This window comes from Lontra canadensis, unplaced genomic scaffold (assembly GCF_010015895.1).
Source record: "Lontra canadensis isolate GAN:19392208 unplaced genomic scaffold, GSC_riverotter_1.0 scaffold42, whole genome shotgun sequence".
Classification (NCBI taxonomy): domain Eukaryota; kingdom Metazoa; phylum Chordata; class Mammalia; order Carnivora; family Mustelidae; genus Lontra; species Lontra canadensis.
The window spans coordinates 15,508,249-15,524,325 of record NW_022631036.1 but is presented as its reverse complement, the minus strand read 5'-3'; the positions used below and the strand labels follow the sequence as shown (position 1 = coordinate 15,524,325).

Here is a 16,077-nt window from a genome sequence, read left to right as displayed (position 1 = left end):
CAAATATTTCGCTTTTTTAGTATTGTGTTGAATTGAGAACCACTCTGATAAAAATATTTTATCTTTTCTAAGTATTAGAGTCTACAAAAAAAACAAAAAACAAAAAAACCCTCCAAATATATTCAGTAATACTGGAACGAGTTATTTACAGATAAAAACATCCTTTTAAAAACATAGACTGCTTGTTTTTTAATGGTTCCTAAGGGCAAAGACAACTTAAAAAAATTACCTAAAAATAATTTGTAGCATAGTATTAAGTTTATGTTAAAATTCACATCTTCATTACTATTGCAATAATGAAATTTTAATGAAATAGTAAAATACATGAAAAATGAAGCCAATAGAACCTTGACTTTTTCTGTCTCAGAAAGCAAGAATACTACTTCCCATATTATATATCTGGCCAAACGTGCAGGATAATATACACAGTATGAGGACACTAAGTAAAAAGAGGTATATGAAGGACTCCAGTTGATAAACAACTACAACATGAAAACTGAGGGCTTTTATAAATGTATGGAGGAAAGTTAATCTGAATATTGTCTTACTATCCATATTTTTCAGTTGTGAAACTTATGATTCGACTATGTGATATATGAAAGTGTTAATCACACCTGTTTTAATAATGTAGTCTGGTATTTTTCAGATATTCTCTTACTAAAAAATGAAATTTCCAGTTGTACCTAACTAGTTTTTATTAATTTACTTTTAGTATCTTTTTTTTAAAGCCTCATTCTTAATGCCAAACTGAGTTATTTTAGATTGTCGATCCACTGAAGTGAATCTAAAGACTTTTTAACCTCTTTCTCTTTCAAAAGAATCAACCTAGTCTATATAATTTTCCTCTTTCCTAGGTCTTTTATATTAATTGGGAAAGGGCTCTAAGATTTTTTGGTAAGATTTTTATAATGGCCAATTATATGATGACAGGAATGGAAACTTTATTTTTTTTCCCAAAATAAACTAGGCCAGAAAAGGACTACTATGCCTCTTAAACTTATTTAGTATAAAGAAAACTTACATATCATAAAGAGAATTTGAAGGTTTCTTATCATGAGCTCCAAATATATTATTTTTTTCTGCTCCCTTGAACACCATTAAAATATTATTTTGTATTTCAGGTGCCTAGTACTTTGGCACATAACAGAGTAAGTATCTGATGAGTTAAGATATCCAATAACAATACAACACATTACAAAATACAAAGACACACCATTTCGGCTCAGTAGTACTATATTTTTCATGCTGAGAAACAAAAAAAGTCAATACAAGAAGGTGTAACTAATTTCAACCAACGGCTGCTTCTAATTATTAGTTATTTTTATCCCAGTACCAGGGTTAGTGTTTCATGCAGACCTGGGTTAGTAACTAGAATTCTGGAAGAAATTTAGTGACAATTTCTGAGTTTAGTATGAATGAGGGCAATGTTAAGTTTGCTTATTGTCTGAATTACAAGCTTAGTGCTTGCTAGTTTTTAAAAAAGGAAATGGGGAAAGAACAAAGGGTGTTTTGGTTGACACTTTGTCTTACCTTCAGATAAACAGAACTGATATTTAATGATCTAAAGAGGGAAAATAAAATAAATGAAACAATCATAAGGAGTGCAAAGTATCACAGAAAAGGAAGGCCATGAGTCAATTTATTTTCTTACTGATTTTTTTCAAAATTAGTTAATTGTAAAAATGCAGTACCCTCTTATAGTCTTTAAATATTAAAAAATAATTTACTGTACCAAGCACTTCTAAATCTAGACAGTTGTTTAACTGTATTTGTAAAATTATAGACATAAGGCAATATTCTTGGCCATAAAATTTGATCCTCTAAAGGCGAGGAAGAGTATGTGCTCAATTTGTGTTTCTTTTGCAGATACTTCAATAATCAACCCCTGAAACACAACAGTCACTGGCCAGTAGCTCAGATAAAATGTGGTGCATGTACTTTTATGAAGATTGTTGACTTCTAAAGGAACTGCATTTAGGTAAAAGAAAGCATAAATTAAATTCATAGGCCAAATTCAGCTCTTAAAAAAATGAAAAACGTATTTCAATGACTGGAGTTTTATTCAAGCAAGTTTTCTACTATTTTAAGAGTTTAGAACAAAAGGGTATTGCATTTCAAGTTCCAGTAATGATAAATAACTAATACTCGCTTTTCATCTTACCGGCATCAGATGGTAAGTGATGGTAGGGAGCTGGAGAAAAAACCTGTGCTGCAAAATCTTCAAATGTTGTTGGTTCTAAATGGTGCTGGACAATTGTTTGCAGGTATCGTGCTCTCTCTTCATAGCTGATTTCCTTCAGTTAAGGATGTACATAAATGCAGCTTATAGTGGAAAAGAACAAAAGGACTACTCTGATTGCTAAGCTATTACTTCTTAATAAATGTATTCACTTCTCACATATCATTTCAAAGTATGGTTTTAAAAAGCAAAAAAATACTGTTTTTAACATAAGTTTACTCTTCAGGTGATACCACTATACATGGCAGCTTAAGAGGGAGATATTTATTAGAAAACAATGATAATATAACTAAACTGTTGAAAGAAAGGTAACCATTTACTTGAGAAAGGATTCAATTGCTATCAGGTCAGCCTAGGATCATTTTATCTTATTAAATTGGCTTCAATCTGCAGGTTACTCTGAAAAGCCACACAATAAATATTAGAATGCTGCTTAAAATACTGTCTGTAATTCTATATTTTTCATTTATAAAGACTTATTGTGAGAAATTCCTGCATATCTTCTTCTTTTTCTAAAATCCCTTTACTTTCCCAACAATTGTTCTCATTTTGAATGGAAGACTACTGTTGCTGTAATCCTTGAATAACTTCATGTGGTTAAGATAAATACACAGTTGAATCTGTATGTCAGGAAAAAATATCTAGTCAATTATAACACTGAAACAAGCAGGAATATTTGCAAAGAGTCCACAGGACTCCTAAATACCGTCTAACAAAGCATCTACAGGGCACTGACACTGACAGAAAAATACTGTACTTCCCTTTCACCACATTTTCTTCTCTGATATTATTGACAAGCAACCAGTACCTTGAAGTGTTGTTGCTTTGAAACAACCCACTCCAGGCTTCCTGTTTCAGCAGGCCTGATTGTGCTGTTAGCACAGAGAGGGCGAGAAAGAGAGAGAATATTTCTGTTGTTCACGAAAGCAACTATGGAAATGGCTGTCAAAATGTAGAGCAGCAGGCAGCAACATACAATTATCAGGAAAAACTCACATGCTGACTTCATGTCGTATAGTTCCTGAACTGAGAAATCAGTTAACCTTTCTTCTACAACTTTTAAAAGTTTTCCTGCTGTATCAGTGTGCTATGTTGACAGGCTTTACAGAAGACATTTCTATAAGTATGAAGGCTAATAAAAATTTGCCTATTGATTTTTCTTTCATCACTGAATATTTTTCAAAACCCATTATTTTCCTCAAAACTCTTTATTCTTTTTTTAAAACTGCAATTCAATTACTGTAGCTCTTCATTTCTAGAAATTGTAAACTAATCCTACAACCAACGCCAAGAAAAAAAATTTGTAAGGAAGATAATTTAAAGTGATAATTCAGTTGGAGCTAACACAGCCATAGTTACATTTACAAAAGGTTATTGATTAAGAAGAGGCAAAAAGCTAAGAGTTAAAGGTAAGACTGTACTCATTAGGTACTTAGACTGTGCTGTCTTTTGCCCTCTAAACGGCTTGAGTACTCTCTTCTTGAATTACAACTTATTTTATGCATTAAATGTTGAAATCTGAATTCTAATTTCTTGGCACCCATTATTTTCAATTCTGTACACTGGGACTGAACTTTGAAGAATTCTACTCAGGAGAAAATGCTATATTAAAATGATCAGTGGAAAGGATTTTATGGAAGAAACATAGATATTTTTGAATGTTATCTTAGAAAAGTAATATAGCACACTTTAAAAAGGAGGTATATGGTTATAAGTGGAAGAGGATGAAACTGATGGTTCAATCTAAATAATACCACATATCTCAGAACTTGTTGGAAAGTACTTTTTTCATTGGGGGAGATTCACAGCTGCCGAATTTTCTGCAGTTAATAGAGTCCTTTGATTCACAGCAGTGCCCCTTGTACAAAAAATACTGGCCTTTGTGTATTACCAGAAACTAATTTTCTATTTGGCTGAAAAGGGAAAAATGGGGTTATTGCTTCTCCCTCCTACAGAGCTTTTCATTATGCCTGATGCACTCAACTTCTAAGCTCTTCTGAGAAAAAAAATAACTGAAGAGGCAAGAGGTAGAAAAATGAGCTTGTTAGCACATTAGAAGTGAAGTATCTTGGTGGGCCCTAGAAATTCCCAGTGGTGTGTTAACTTATCACTCTATGCATGCTGGCACTGATAGTCTCCCAATTGATCACTCTCTTTTCGCACCAAAGGTGCTGCCAGGAAGCAAAGGCTGAAGGCCCACAGGAGAACAGTCTGCTATCAAAACAAGCTGTTTTTAAAAGTCTGCTTGAATGGGTAAAATGCTTCATGAAAAGTAGGGTGGAGACACCTACCTGCTTTTAAAATGCTCTACTTTCAGAGGACCTATAAATGAAATATTTTACTTTATCTTATTATATTTAGAGTTTACACAAAAAAATTAGGCAGAGAGAAAGCAAATGTTAATATTTCTAAGGCCGGGAGGGTTTTTCCAGTGTAGTAAAATTTAATAAAAGCATGAATATCTACATACAATACATATGGAGTACAATTCTATTTCACTATTACAAAACTCTGAAGAAACTCAAATATAAAGAAAGATGTATAAACTGAAATTACCCAGCTACAAAGTATTCATTTTGTATAAAAACACAGGATTTTCTTTTTAGTTAAAAAAATCTTAAGTAAAATGATGCTCTACAATGGTTTTTAAAAGTTCAAGTCTAGGTGGCAGAGTCAGTGAAAAAATTAGTGGTTAAATTTAAATGAAAAACCATAGCACTTTTCACAAATTAGGCAGGCTAATGTCTGCAAGTTCCTTTTTGGGGGGTTGTTTATGGTAACTCACCTTCTAAAAGCTAAATATTCTTTATAATTTTCCAAGTTTGATGTAGCCAAATCAACAACATCGAAACAAGCCAATCTAATCTACAGTACTTACACTCCTCCCCCCTTCTAGAAAAGAGATATAAGGAACTCTAACTACTTAAACCACAGTTCTGAGTCCATAAACAGGAAATTTCGTGATTGAGACGATGATAAAATCAGTTTATGGAGCATAAGGAATAACAAAGAGGACACTGGGAGATGGGGAGGAGAAGTGAGTTGGGGGAAATCAAAGACTGTGGACTCTGAGAAATAAGATGAGGGTTTTGGAGGGGAGGGGGTTGAGGGGTAGGGTAAGCCTTGTGGTAGGTATTAAGGAGGGCACATATTACATGGAGCACTGGTGTGGTGCATAAACAATGAATTTTGGAACACCGAAAAAAAAATCAAAACAAAACAAAAAACAGTGCTGTTAGCATCTACAAATGGTAACCACAATCCAAAGTGGTTAATTCCTCTATCTCCTCATAATAGATCAGACACTTATTCCTTAAAAGGCAACTCTCTAGGGAAGAGTTATTAGTACCTATAAATTGAGTGGCATACACAAACTTGATCGCTAGCAACAACAGGATAGCTCAAGCTTTATTCCTACTGTGAGTGCATGTTGCCATTGGCACGGAGATTAAAAAAACAAAACAAAACAAAACAAATGGGTGAGATGACAGATAGGGAATGGTAAAAAAATTCAAAGCAAAATTTGAAGTACAAGTCTAAGTTGAATTAAGGTTTTTGTTGTAAATTTAAAACAACCCAAGCCAAAACTAGCTAATAAAACACCACTTGATGAGGGAGACTTTTAGCTGGTAGGAATCTTTAATACAGAACTAGCCAATCAAAAGAAATAACACACAGGTGCTGCAATCACAGCAATATAATTATCCACTAATCCTCCTTGCTTCTACTTTCTGCAGAAGCAGGAAAGGGGGGAAGGAATATTACTATTCTAAAAATAATAAAGGGAATTAAACATTTTTTTCAAGTATAAACACTTTAATCTGAGCTTCATTTGCATTAACACTGCTATTCATTTTAGGTAACTACTCTTGATTTTAAACTTACAGATGAAATTATTTATGGCCCTCTGTCACTGTGTCAATACCAGCTGTCAAGAAACTGGGGTTCAATTTCAGCCTGGTCCTAGAAAGAGACGCATGAGTTCTCCGCGCAGTATATGTTAGATGGGGGTACCACCACCTGCTTCTATTTATGTAACAGGGATGCTGAAGATAAAGGGTATAAATATAGGGTAACCCAAAAGTCCGCCTACATCTGTGTTAAACATAGTTTTTCTGACTTTTGGTTCAAGTCTCTGTAAATACCAGGTGCTGTCTCCCTGAGGACAATTTTCAACATCTGTTTAAGGAATATACCTGCATTCATATGCAAGAACTCTGACAATATTTCTTGTTTGTGGTATGTACAGAGAGACTTTTGACTTATTCTGATGACAGAGAAAATGATTTCTCATGAGAAAAAGACAAAATGAGGAAAAGCTACTACAGAAGAATAATTAGTACACTTTTCAATTTTACCAATGCATAAGGAGGATATAGAAAAGGTAGGTTTGGTTTTAAAGAAGCAACAACCTTTCATTCTCTACATCCATTTTCTTAATAATCGAATGTAATTGTGAACTGCTTTTACTTAAAGTTAGGAAGGGAAAAACCTTCAGTTTTGTGATCACTAATTCCAAAGCATGCCCAATAGGTTTTATAAACATTTAGCTCAACTGTAATTGGTAACTAGTCTCCAAAAAATGGACGTGTGTGTATGTACAATGTACATAGCAAGAATGAGTATAAAGTATTTTTCACCAAAAGTAGTTCTGAAAATTACAATTTTAAGTATATGTCTGAGACCTATCACTGCTTAATTTCCTCTTAAGTTCAGATTTAATGTTTTCTTTCCTAAGCAAGAAAGAAATATTGGCTCCCTTTTAAGTAAAGGCAAAGTGTTAAGTGTTCATATCTACACTCAATATCATGGCCTCAGAGATTTAAGACCCATTCTGAAATTCCTAAATTAGTAATGCACTGCCTGCACTCATATATTTCTGTGGCTTCACTGCTGTTTTAACGCTTAAGGATTTTTTCTCCCTTCTCTGTACGGAAGATTCCAAGAACAGTAATTGTAGGAAGAGGGAGGAGAGTTCTGCCTCCTGACTTAAAATATGGAGAGCACTACTTACAATATTCACCAAGTTTGTGAGACGGTTGTGGTGGGAGTTTTCATATCACAGAACTTGACAAATGCCACAAATCAGGGCCTCACACTGTTCTCAGAGCCAGTTGTTAAACACTAAGTATGCCTTTTTCTTTGTGCTTGTCCTCCAAGTGGGGAGACTAATATCATAGGAGCAGAGACCATGTCCTTTTTATTTTTACCTATCTAGTACCTAACACAAGACCCAGAAGTATTCAATGACTGTTAATAAGTTATAGAAGGAATGAATAAAGCTGGTCTGATAGTTGATAAGGAGACCGTTATGCACACAACCTCCTTCCATTAATCCCAGTTTGGCTCTCCAGAAGCAAAACCCTTTGGGGCCAATATAGTTGGGACTTTGCTATGACTGGATTTAGAGACAGAGTTTGAATCTTCCTGTGAGAGTTTGGTTCTACCCCTACCCTTGATCTTGCTGCCTTCTTTGGAAGAGGAAAAAGCGAATAAAACGTGTATATATCTATATACACATAAAGTATATTCAAAAAAACTAATAACCTCCTCCCCAAATCCTAAATGCCTAAAACAGAAATTCTATAAATCTTGGAAGTAATTACAACTCATTACAATTTAGCACTGATATATTTTGCCCCACTGGTTGTCACAATTTTTAAATTTAGAGAAATCTTTAAAATTTTCATAAGTTCTACAATGGTATAAGGCAAGAAATTTAGTTAACAAACTAATTCTATTCATTTCAGTGGCCCTCTGTAAAGAAAGGAGAAAGGGAAGAAATGCTGAGAAACTCTCTAGATAAAAATCAAATGAAGGGTAATTTCAAAACCAGTTTAGGCAGATTTCTTTATTTTTAAGGCAGATTTCTAAAACTGCTCTAGTACACTATAAGAATAGATGTAACAATTGAAAAATAATATTCAGAAATTTAAATTCAGAAATTTAAATATTCAGGTTTTGAAAAAGGCTCTCTTGAGAGGGTTTATCCCAGGGCATCATTTATTGAGACTATTTTAGGACAGTTTGATCTAGAGAAACAATCATCTGCCAGTATTACTTTCAGGAAAGTTAGCAAAATCTGCAAAATGTTTATTCAGCAATAAGCTTTGCCTGGATGGAGAATACAGACAGAGATTTGCTCGGAAAAACAAAGCTGCTGATCTGTAGAGTTGGCACTAGAACCTTGGTCATTTAATAGTCCAGTGCTCTTTCTATATCCAATCTCAATGATTTCAGTTTTGTGTGGGAAAAGAAAAGGCATAGAGACATTTTAGTTAGCTCAGGGATGACCAGCACAAAGACTGTTAGCTTAAATTTGAAGACCGCCATTTTTGAAAAGTGTTTGTTTATATACTAGATATCGTACACAATACAGGAAAAATCCTTGGCATGCTCTAATTAAAAATGAGAAAATAAAGCACATTTGGATTTTTAGTTCTAAAAGGCCTTGAAATATCCTCAAATATTCTGAAGCAATGTCATTACCCAGGGTCTTGGAGAAATGCTGAAAAATAAGAATTTTATGGAGATACAGAATATATGTAGATATATTTTGTAAGTACATCTCAAGGATCACATGGCTATTAGCAGTAGTAAAGGGTCATATTTTCTTGAAATATACAGGGCAACTAAGTACCCCTGGCCTAGGCACTCCTCATTTATAAGATGAGCGTAAACTATACTTGCTTACATTATAAAGCAAGATCTAGTAAATTAATACTCCATTTCTTTCCTACAGTAGCTAATTTCTTCAAGACACATGCAGTGTTGCTCACATAAAGTAAAAATTTCCCCTAAGTAATAGGAATGAATCTTGGTATTAATATTGTTTATTTGCACTACCTTAATAGAAATTCTTCTGAAAGTCTGCAACAGGTTATAACAAATTATTGTGTATAATTTTTATGATGCATTATACTAATGAAATTCTTTAGTAGTTGCTACTATCTATGCAATGAAGGAAAAGCTGTGATTTGTCAGAGTAGACAAAGCTGGGCTTTAATCCATCCTTTTAACCATACTGCCAAGTCTATATTGTTTTCACTGCGTCTCAATTAGGAGACAGGCAGGACACCTGGTACTTCTTTATCTAAGTCCCATGGGCTGCCAGATGACTCAAAATCCATAACAGGTGCTAAGGCAGTGTGAGGATAGTCCTATTATTGAAAGCTGGAGTTGAATAAAATTTGGACCATATATAATTGCTCATAAATCAGTCAATTACTAAATGAAAACATTAAGTAAAAAGTTGATAAGCCCAATTCTACCAAAGTTCATGTAAATACATTTAAAAAGATTAACCTTAAATAAATAGGATTAAAAATTTAAACCTCCCTAAAGGTTCTGAAAATCCTTCCTGATTTAATAATCCAATAATCACTGGTGGTTTCTAAAAAGCACTAACATGATTATGAAATATGTATAGTCCACTTTCATGAAAGTTGTATGAAGTAAAACACACAAAAACCGAGTTACTTAGATTTCAAAGTTAATGTAGTTAAAATTTTAGATTCTTATTCTTGGTAAGATGTACTTGAAAATATTATCAATAGTAATAACAAGACTTTCATAGTTAACAGAATCACAAGTATTAGTCTAAGACTTCAATAAACATTGGGGGATGACTAAAAACACTTTGTATTGTTCCTTTTCAGAACAAAAATTTCAGTGCATTAAAATTGAGGAAATGAATGTATATGTTTGAACTAAACACTAAACTTGGATTCTTGCTAGAAGATTGCAAAAAGGAAAAAAAGTAAGTGAAATTTTACAGTGTACAATTACTTATGTGTTATCTCTACCTAAATGTGTACTAACTTAATTAAGATTTTGTTTAAATGCTCTAATTATCAGGAATACAGAAAAAGTGATTTATTATCATGGTAAGTAGTTACAAAGTACAACAAACTGTCATTTAAGACTGTGTCATAGAATCTATGATAAACAGTATATTGGCTTAAACTAATGCACTATATGCCCCTAGGGAATTATGGGCTTAGAGACTGGACTTTAACATCAAAATCTACCCATTAATCTTGACTTAAATATAATCTATTCTGCAGTAAAAGGAAGAATGGGCATTCAATGAATTACTGTTTTTGAAATACTGCACTGGTGCCCATTTACAAACAATGTTTAAGGGGACATGAGGAGATGGACAACTAGTAAATTTTACAGACTGTCACTATTTCACAAACATGCATTTGATGTTTCACCAACTTAGCAAGACTATCCCATTTAAAAAAATTTATAAATTAACAGACATGTTGCAGAAATTATAATACTGCAATATAATTTAGTCAACTTAGGTTCAGCTGAAATCATCATCTATGGAAATATGCTATAGGGTCAGGATCCTGGAGGCTGAAGTAAGTTGAAGTAGCTCATTGTTTCTTTGCATCAGAACCACCAAATACTTGATTAGACCAACCAGAAAAAATGGAAAGGCCAGCAGTAGTGTTTATACAAATACCAGGGCATACAGTGCTTCATAAAAAGGGAAACATCCCTCTTATTTTTAAATATACCTGAAACAGACTTCAAGGAGAGAAAGAGGGAGAACCAGAAATGACTGAAATAGTTATCAGCTATTCATTTAAATGATAAATCTGGTATTTAACCCTAAGATTTGAGGACTAGTTTATCTACAGTGGATTATTTTAGCACTTGCAATTGTTATATATAAGATTAATTTACATTTCTATATTAATGTAGCTTGTAGGTATTCAGATATTTGGAAATTCTAAAAAAAAAAACACAGTATAAGGGAAATTAAGCCAAATTTGTGTTTAACTTTATCTGATATATGGACTGTGCTAGTTTAAATCCATTTTTCCTTATTCTAAATTAAATTTTTTTTATGAAGATTAAAAAAAATACATTTTCATCTAAACATAAAAAAATATCATAACATATCAAAACTGACTTTTGCTCTGTTATAATCTGGTGGTTTTAAAATGGATAATGCCATGTTAACAAGGAATTACTACAGGTGGTTGCTTAAATATATTTATTTGCTTTCTTTTTATAGTAGGTATGTGCTAAATAAAAGTCAACACTCCTATCAAGAGTAAGTAAATGTAGAAACATCAGTTCTACAACCCCTATTTTTGTTCCTTCTCTTTTCTGAACAGCAATTAGTAAAGCAACCCCTTCCCCTCCTCCCCAGTGCTGTCAAGCTGTTCGGAGCAGTTTGCAACTCGACAATGGTACCATTGTGAATGCTCTCTGGGCTTCCTTCCCACAGAGAGTTAAATGGGCAGTTCCTGCTGCCCATGATTGGTGTCCAGTGAAATAATACTCAAGAGCCAGGTTTTATCAGCTTCACGCCAAAGAAGTGAAGCCAGGGAACCCAAGCCTTCATATCATACTGGACCATATGCCAACCCTGATGGCCCCAAAGGTTTATCACTATGAATCAGGATCCATCATGTCCCTTGTGAAATTTCACTTCACATACCTTATGTGAAATGCAAAGCTTCACTAAAAACCAAACCTTCTTTACAATTGGCATGAACAGATGGACGGTAACAGTGGTTTGGCAAGCAAAAGTTAAGATTTAAATAGGCTATATTCTAGTGTTTGAGAGGAAAAGCAGTTAGAAGAAAATGGGGAGATTTGTGACCCATAGTTTAATTTTAATTCCATTATTGAGTTATTAAAAATGCAATGGCAAAAACCCTTATGTTTAGTAAAAGGAAAAGAATGGATTAAAAGCACTGCAATTCCTATGTCAAACAAGGTTAAAGACTAATTTCTGCTTTACATCCTTCATTCTTTGCTCTCTGAAATCCACAAATAGCATCTAAATCTACTGCTCTTTTTATATTTAAACAAAGACTAGAATAAAACTTGTATATTATGCAGTAGGTGTAGTGAACATACCAGTGCATCTTCATCACTAATATATATATATATATATATATATATATATATATATATATATATATATAAAGAGGTTTTAACAGAGAAAAAAAAAGTCCCTGTTCTATCCCACAGGTGAAAATTTAATGAAGATGGAAGTAGAGAAACTTCATTTTGTTATTTTTAAAAGACAGTTCAACACCTGATAGAGTTCTCTACCTTCCTTGTACTGCATGCACTATGGTATGATCCAACTGTTAAGACTGGCATATTGCAGACCATACTGCCACACTGGATTTGAAAAAACAGGTAAGATGGTGGTAGTGCTTTCTTTTCCTTTACTATTTTTGCCACAAAGCCAATGTGCCATCAGAAGAGGATGAAAAAAAATGCATAATTTATCAGTAACATAAAAAAGCGTAATAGTATGTAAAAGCACAAAAAGGCTTAAAAGTACTTTACAGGAAACGTGTAAAGAAGGCTTGTTATGCAAGAATGTGAGTCCACCATAAAACTTAAGATGACGAAAATTTCAAATGCTCTTTTTGAAATGGCAAATGTATGTAAATATTATCAAACATTTAGAGAACTCCTTAGTCTTATTGCTAGCTATTACTATTAACTAGCCTGGAAATTACAGTATAACTAAGTATAAAAAATTATTTAAATAATCTATAGACTAACTCATTTTAGAAAGACTTTACTATAAAAGGAAAATACATTCAAACTTACCCTGCTATTCAAGACATAAAAATTACATAAAAGCAAAAGGAATTGTCACCTCAGACACTGGCTGTTGTATTATCAGTAGTAACATTACAAAACCAAGTTTGTTTTATTTTGTTTTTCTGCTTGACTGCATTATTTGGTTTGGACCTCATCTGCTATTACTCTTTGCTTTGCTTTAAATCACGCAACACTGAGGAACTCCTATCTCTTAGCCATGTTACACTTTTATCCCTTCGTGCTTCCCTGGTAAAACCATTCCTAATTTCCTCCTCCCCACTATCCTCTCCCATTGTAATAAAATTAATCACTTTTACCATCCTACTTTGGAGATATCACTACTGCTGGACTCCTCATCAGAGGACACTTCATTCATTCACTACTCACTCATTTACCCACCCATCCATCCATCTAGACTGTATCAGACTGTATGCTTTGAAAGCAGTGACTCCTTTTCTATTGCTAGCTTTTCTTTCACAGTGCCTCCCATATAGTAGGTAGTCAAGAAGTATGTGTGACTAAATGAAAGATCCCAAATTGCTTAGCAACCTTTTTTTGGGGGTAAAAAAAATATAAACTTTTTTTTTTTTTTTTTACATGAACAAGTTTGGATGCTACTCAACCTCTATTGAGATAGTCACTTTTTTCCCTTTTATAATCACTTATAAGATTTTATTCCTTTATTTCTGAGAGGATCTTAAACATACTTATTTTGAAGTCATTTTGATGTTGTTCAGTATAGCTTTTTTTTAATACTTAAATCTGTCATTGGGGCATTAAGTGTTCTTGGAAGAGAATAAAAATTGAAAATATCTCTGCAATTAATATAATGAAATGGAAGTTGCTCATATACTGAAGTCATTTTTGTGAGTTCCCATTGTTTAAATACAGAAAAAGTAGTTATTATTGGTTTTTATTAGTAAAATGATCATCTCTAGAGAACATTAAAAGATGCCATTTTCAGACATTGGTACAATTCTATAGGATAAACTTCACTATTATAAAAAATTTATTACATAGCAGAGACCTACATTTATTGCCTTTATATCTTTTTGAAAGGACAAAGGCATATTTGCTAGACCAAAAGTAAGAACTTTAAAGGCATGCAATATAATATTCCCACATTATATTGGGATTGTATAATGATTGTACAGAAATCTCTCAAAATACCAATAACATCATCAATAGGCATATATTGCCATTTTTTAAAAAAAGATTTTTATTTATTCAACAGAGAGCTAGAGAGCACAAGTAGGCAGAGCAGCGGGCAGAGGGAGAGGGAGAAGCAGGCTCCCTGCTCAGTGGAGAGCCTGATGTGGGGCTCGATCCCAGGACCCTGGGATTGTGACCTGAGCTGAAGGCAGTCACTTAACCGACTGAGCCACCCAGGCATCCCATATTGTCATTTTTTAAAAAAGGAAAGCTGAATAAAGTAAAACTGATATAAGAATATATTAGCATCACAATAGAAGAGTTGCATATATCCAGGGTTCCTGTTTACACTGTGTGCATACATAGACTATAAAGTTTAGCAGTAAAATCCAGGCCAGGGGAGGGGGATGTTTAATCACAAGCTTTTAAAACAACACAAAACCCTTCAACAGTGATGCCCATTTCTTCAACAGAGGAGACTGAAATGCTCCCATTACAGAGCACATTGTTAAGTAAGAAAGAATGTTTGTCTGCTTTTAGAGAGGTCCTACCACAACGGTTAATATCAAAGGCACCAAGGCTGCAAGTATTTTAAAAGCCACAAAGCCTGGATCACTTAGTTGGTGAGACATTTTATTTAAAGAATTCTCTTCTTTTGAAGTATGAAGGACCACAATCATAAATCTTGGAGTTTGTAACAAATAACCAATTTGTCCATGAAGTTCTACATACTTTCATTTAGAAACTATATAGATTCTACATACTTTCATTTGGAAAGTATGTAGAACAAATGGCACTTAAGATATTGAGGGCTCCTATTGGAATCACTCATGTAGGTGATGCGAAGGTTCAAGAAGTGAAACTCAGCAGTATGTAGACTCCCACAGCTGCCCCTTTCAGCTCTCCTGTGGCTACCACCTTCCTGGCTGTTCAGCAGGGAGAGTAAGCCTTCAGGACTATAACCACGGCTGCTGCCATCCTTGGGGAGTGGGGGTGGGGGACATTAAATTGTACTCCTCTTAAGACATCTGGCATTTCAAGATACAAGTGTCTTTGGCTCACTTTTCTCCTTGATAGATCCTGCCTGCCCCTCTGCCCCACAAGAAGTGGAGGGGGAAATCTCACTGACTATTGATCTTTGAAAATTATTTTCATTAAACTGTAATGCCTTCTAATAAAAATATAATGAATCAGGAGCGCCTGGGTGGCTCAGTGGGTTAAAGCCTGTCTTCGGCTCAGGTCATGATCCCAGAGTCCTGGGATGGAGCCCTGCATCAGGCTCTCTGCTCAGCAGGGAGCGTGCTTCCTCCTCTGCCTACTTGTGATCTCTGTCAAATAAACGGATAAAATCTTTTAACAAAATATAATGCATCAGTCAAAATACAACACCCTTGTGTGTATGCTATTTTGGCTTGTTCATGTATCAGAGGCAGTTTTTACTGTTCTTAGGTTTCCTTTTCTTACCTATCCAGCATGTTCTTACAGTTGTAGCCTAGATTAATACAAACCACCAAATATTACAATAATGAACAACTTATTTTTAAAAGTACATGGGGAAATAAATAGAAATTTTCTGTTAAAGAAAAAATTAACAGTTCATCCATCCACCCTAACCTGTACTATTACAACAAATTGCCAGCCACTTATTGCTGTGCTACAAGTTACTAGGATTAGTAAGACTTATTAATATGGGCAAACACATTAAGTCCTATAACAAAATGTTATAAGGCAGTGTGTTGCTAGTGAAGGAAACTTTTTTTTTTTTTTTTTTTACAATGTTTGGGTCATGCAGAACGAGTATATTACATGGAAGATAGTAGAGAAAGGCATTCATGGGGCAAAAACAGAAAAAGAGAAGGGCATTCAGGGATGATCTATATGGTCTAGCTATCTTAGATAGGGTGTCCTGGGTGTTCGTGTGGTAGAACATGAGAGTAAGGATGGGAGGAGGCAGAGCTGGAAGGAGTACAGGTATATACAGTAAGAGATATGAGGTTGGGAGGGTTAAGCTAATAAGCACTGCTTGCATGTAGTCAAAGAATTCACGTAACAATTTCAATATAGTCAAGAGCCAGCACAAGTCTTTTCATATA

At 34.1% G+C, this 16,077-nt stretch overlaps 1 protein-coding gene across 15 annotated transcripts in view; it reads right to left on the bottom strand.

Annotated features, from left to right (window-relative positions):
• RALGAPA1 (Ral GTPase activating protein catalytic subunit alpha 1) overlaps window positions 1-16,077 on the bottom strand; it is a 252,205-nt gene that overhangs the window by 7,978 nt on the left and 228,150 nt on the right. For 11 of the 15 annotated variants that reach the window (XM_032871259.1, XM_032871264.1, XM_032871265.1 and 8 more), the window contains one exon: window positions 2,162-2,286. In XM_032871259.1, coding sequence (XP_032727150.1) covers window positions 2,162-2,286 — 125 coding nt within the window. Of the gene's footprint in view, window positions 1-1,530; window positions 1,562-1,589; window positions 1,969-2,161; window positions 2,287-16,077 lie in introns of those variants that run through there. The other 4 variants (XR_004384235.1, XM_032871266.1, XM_032871267.1 and 1 more) reach the window with 2 other exon arrangements.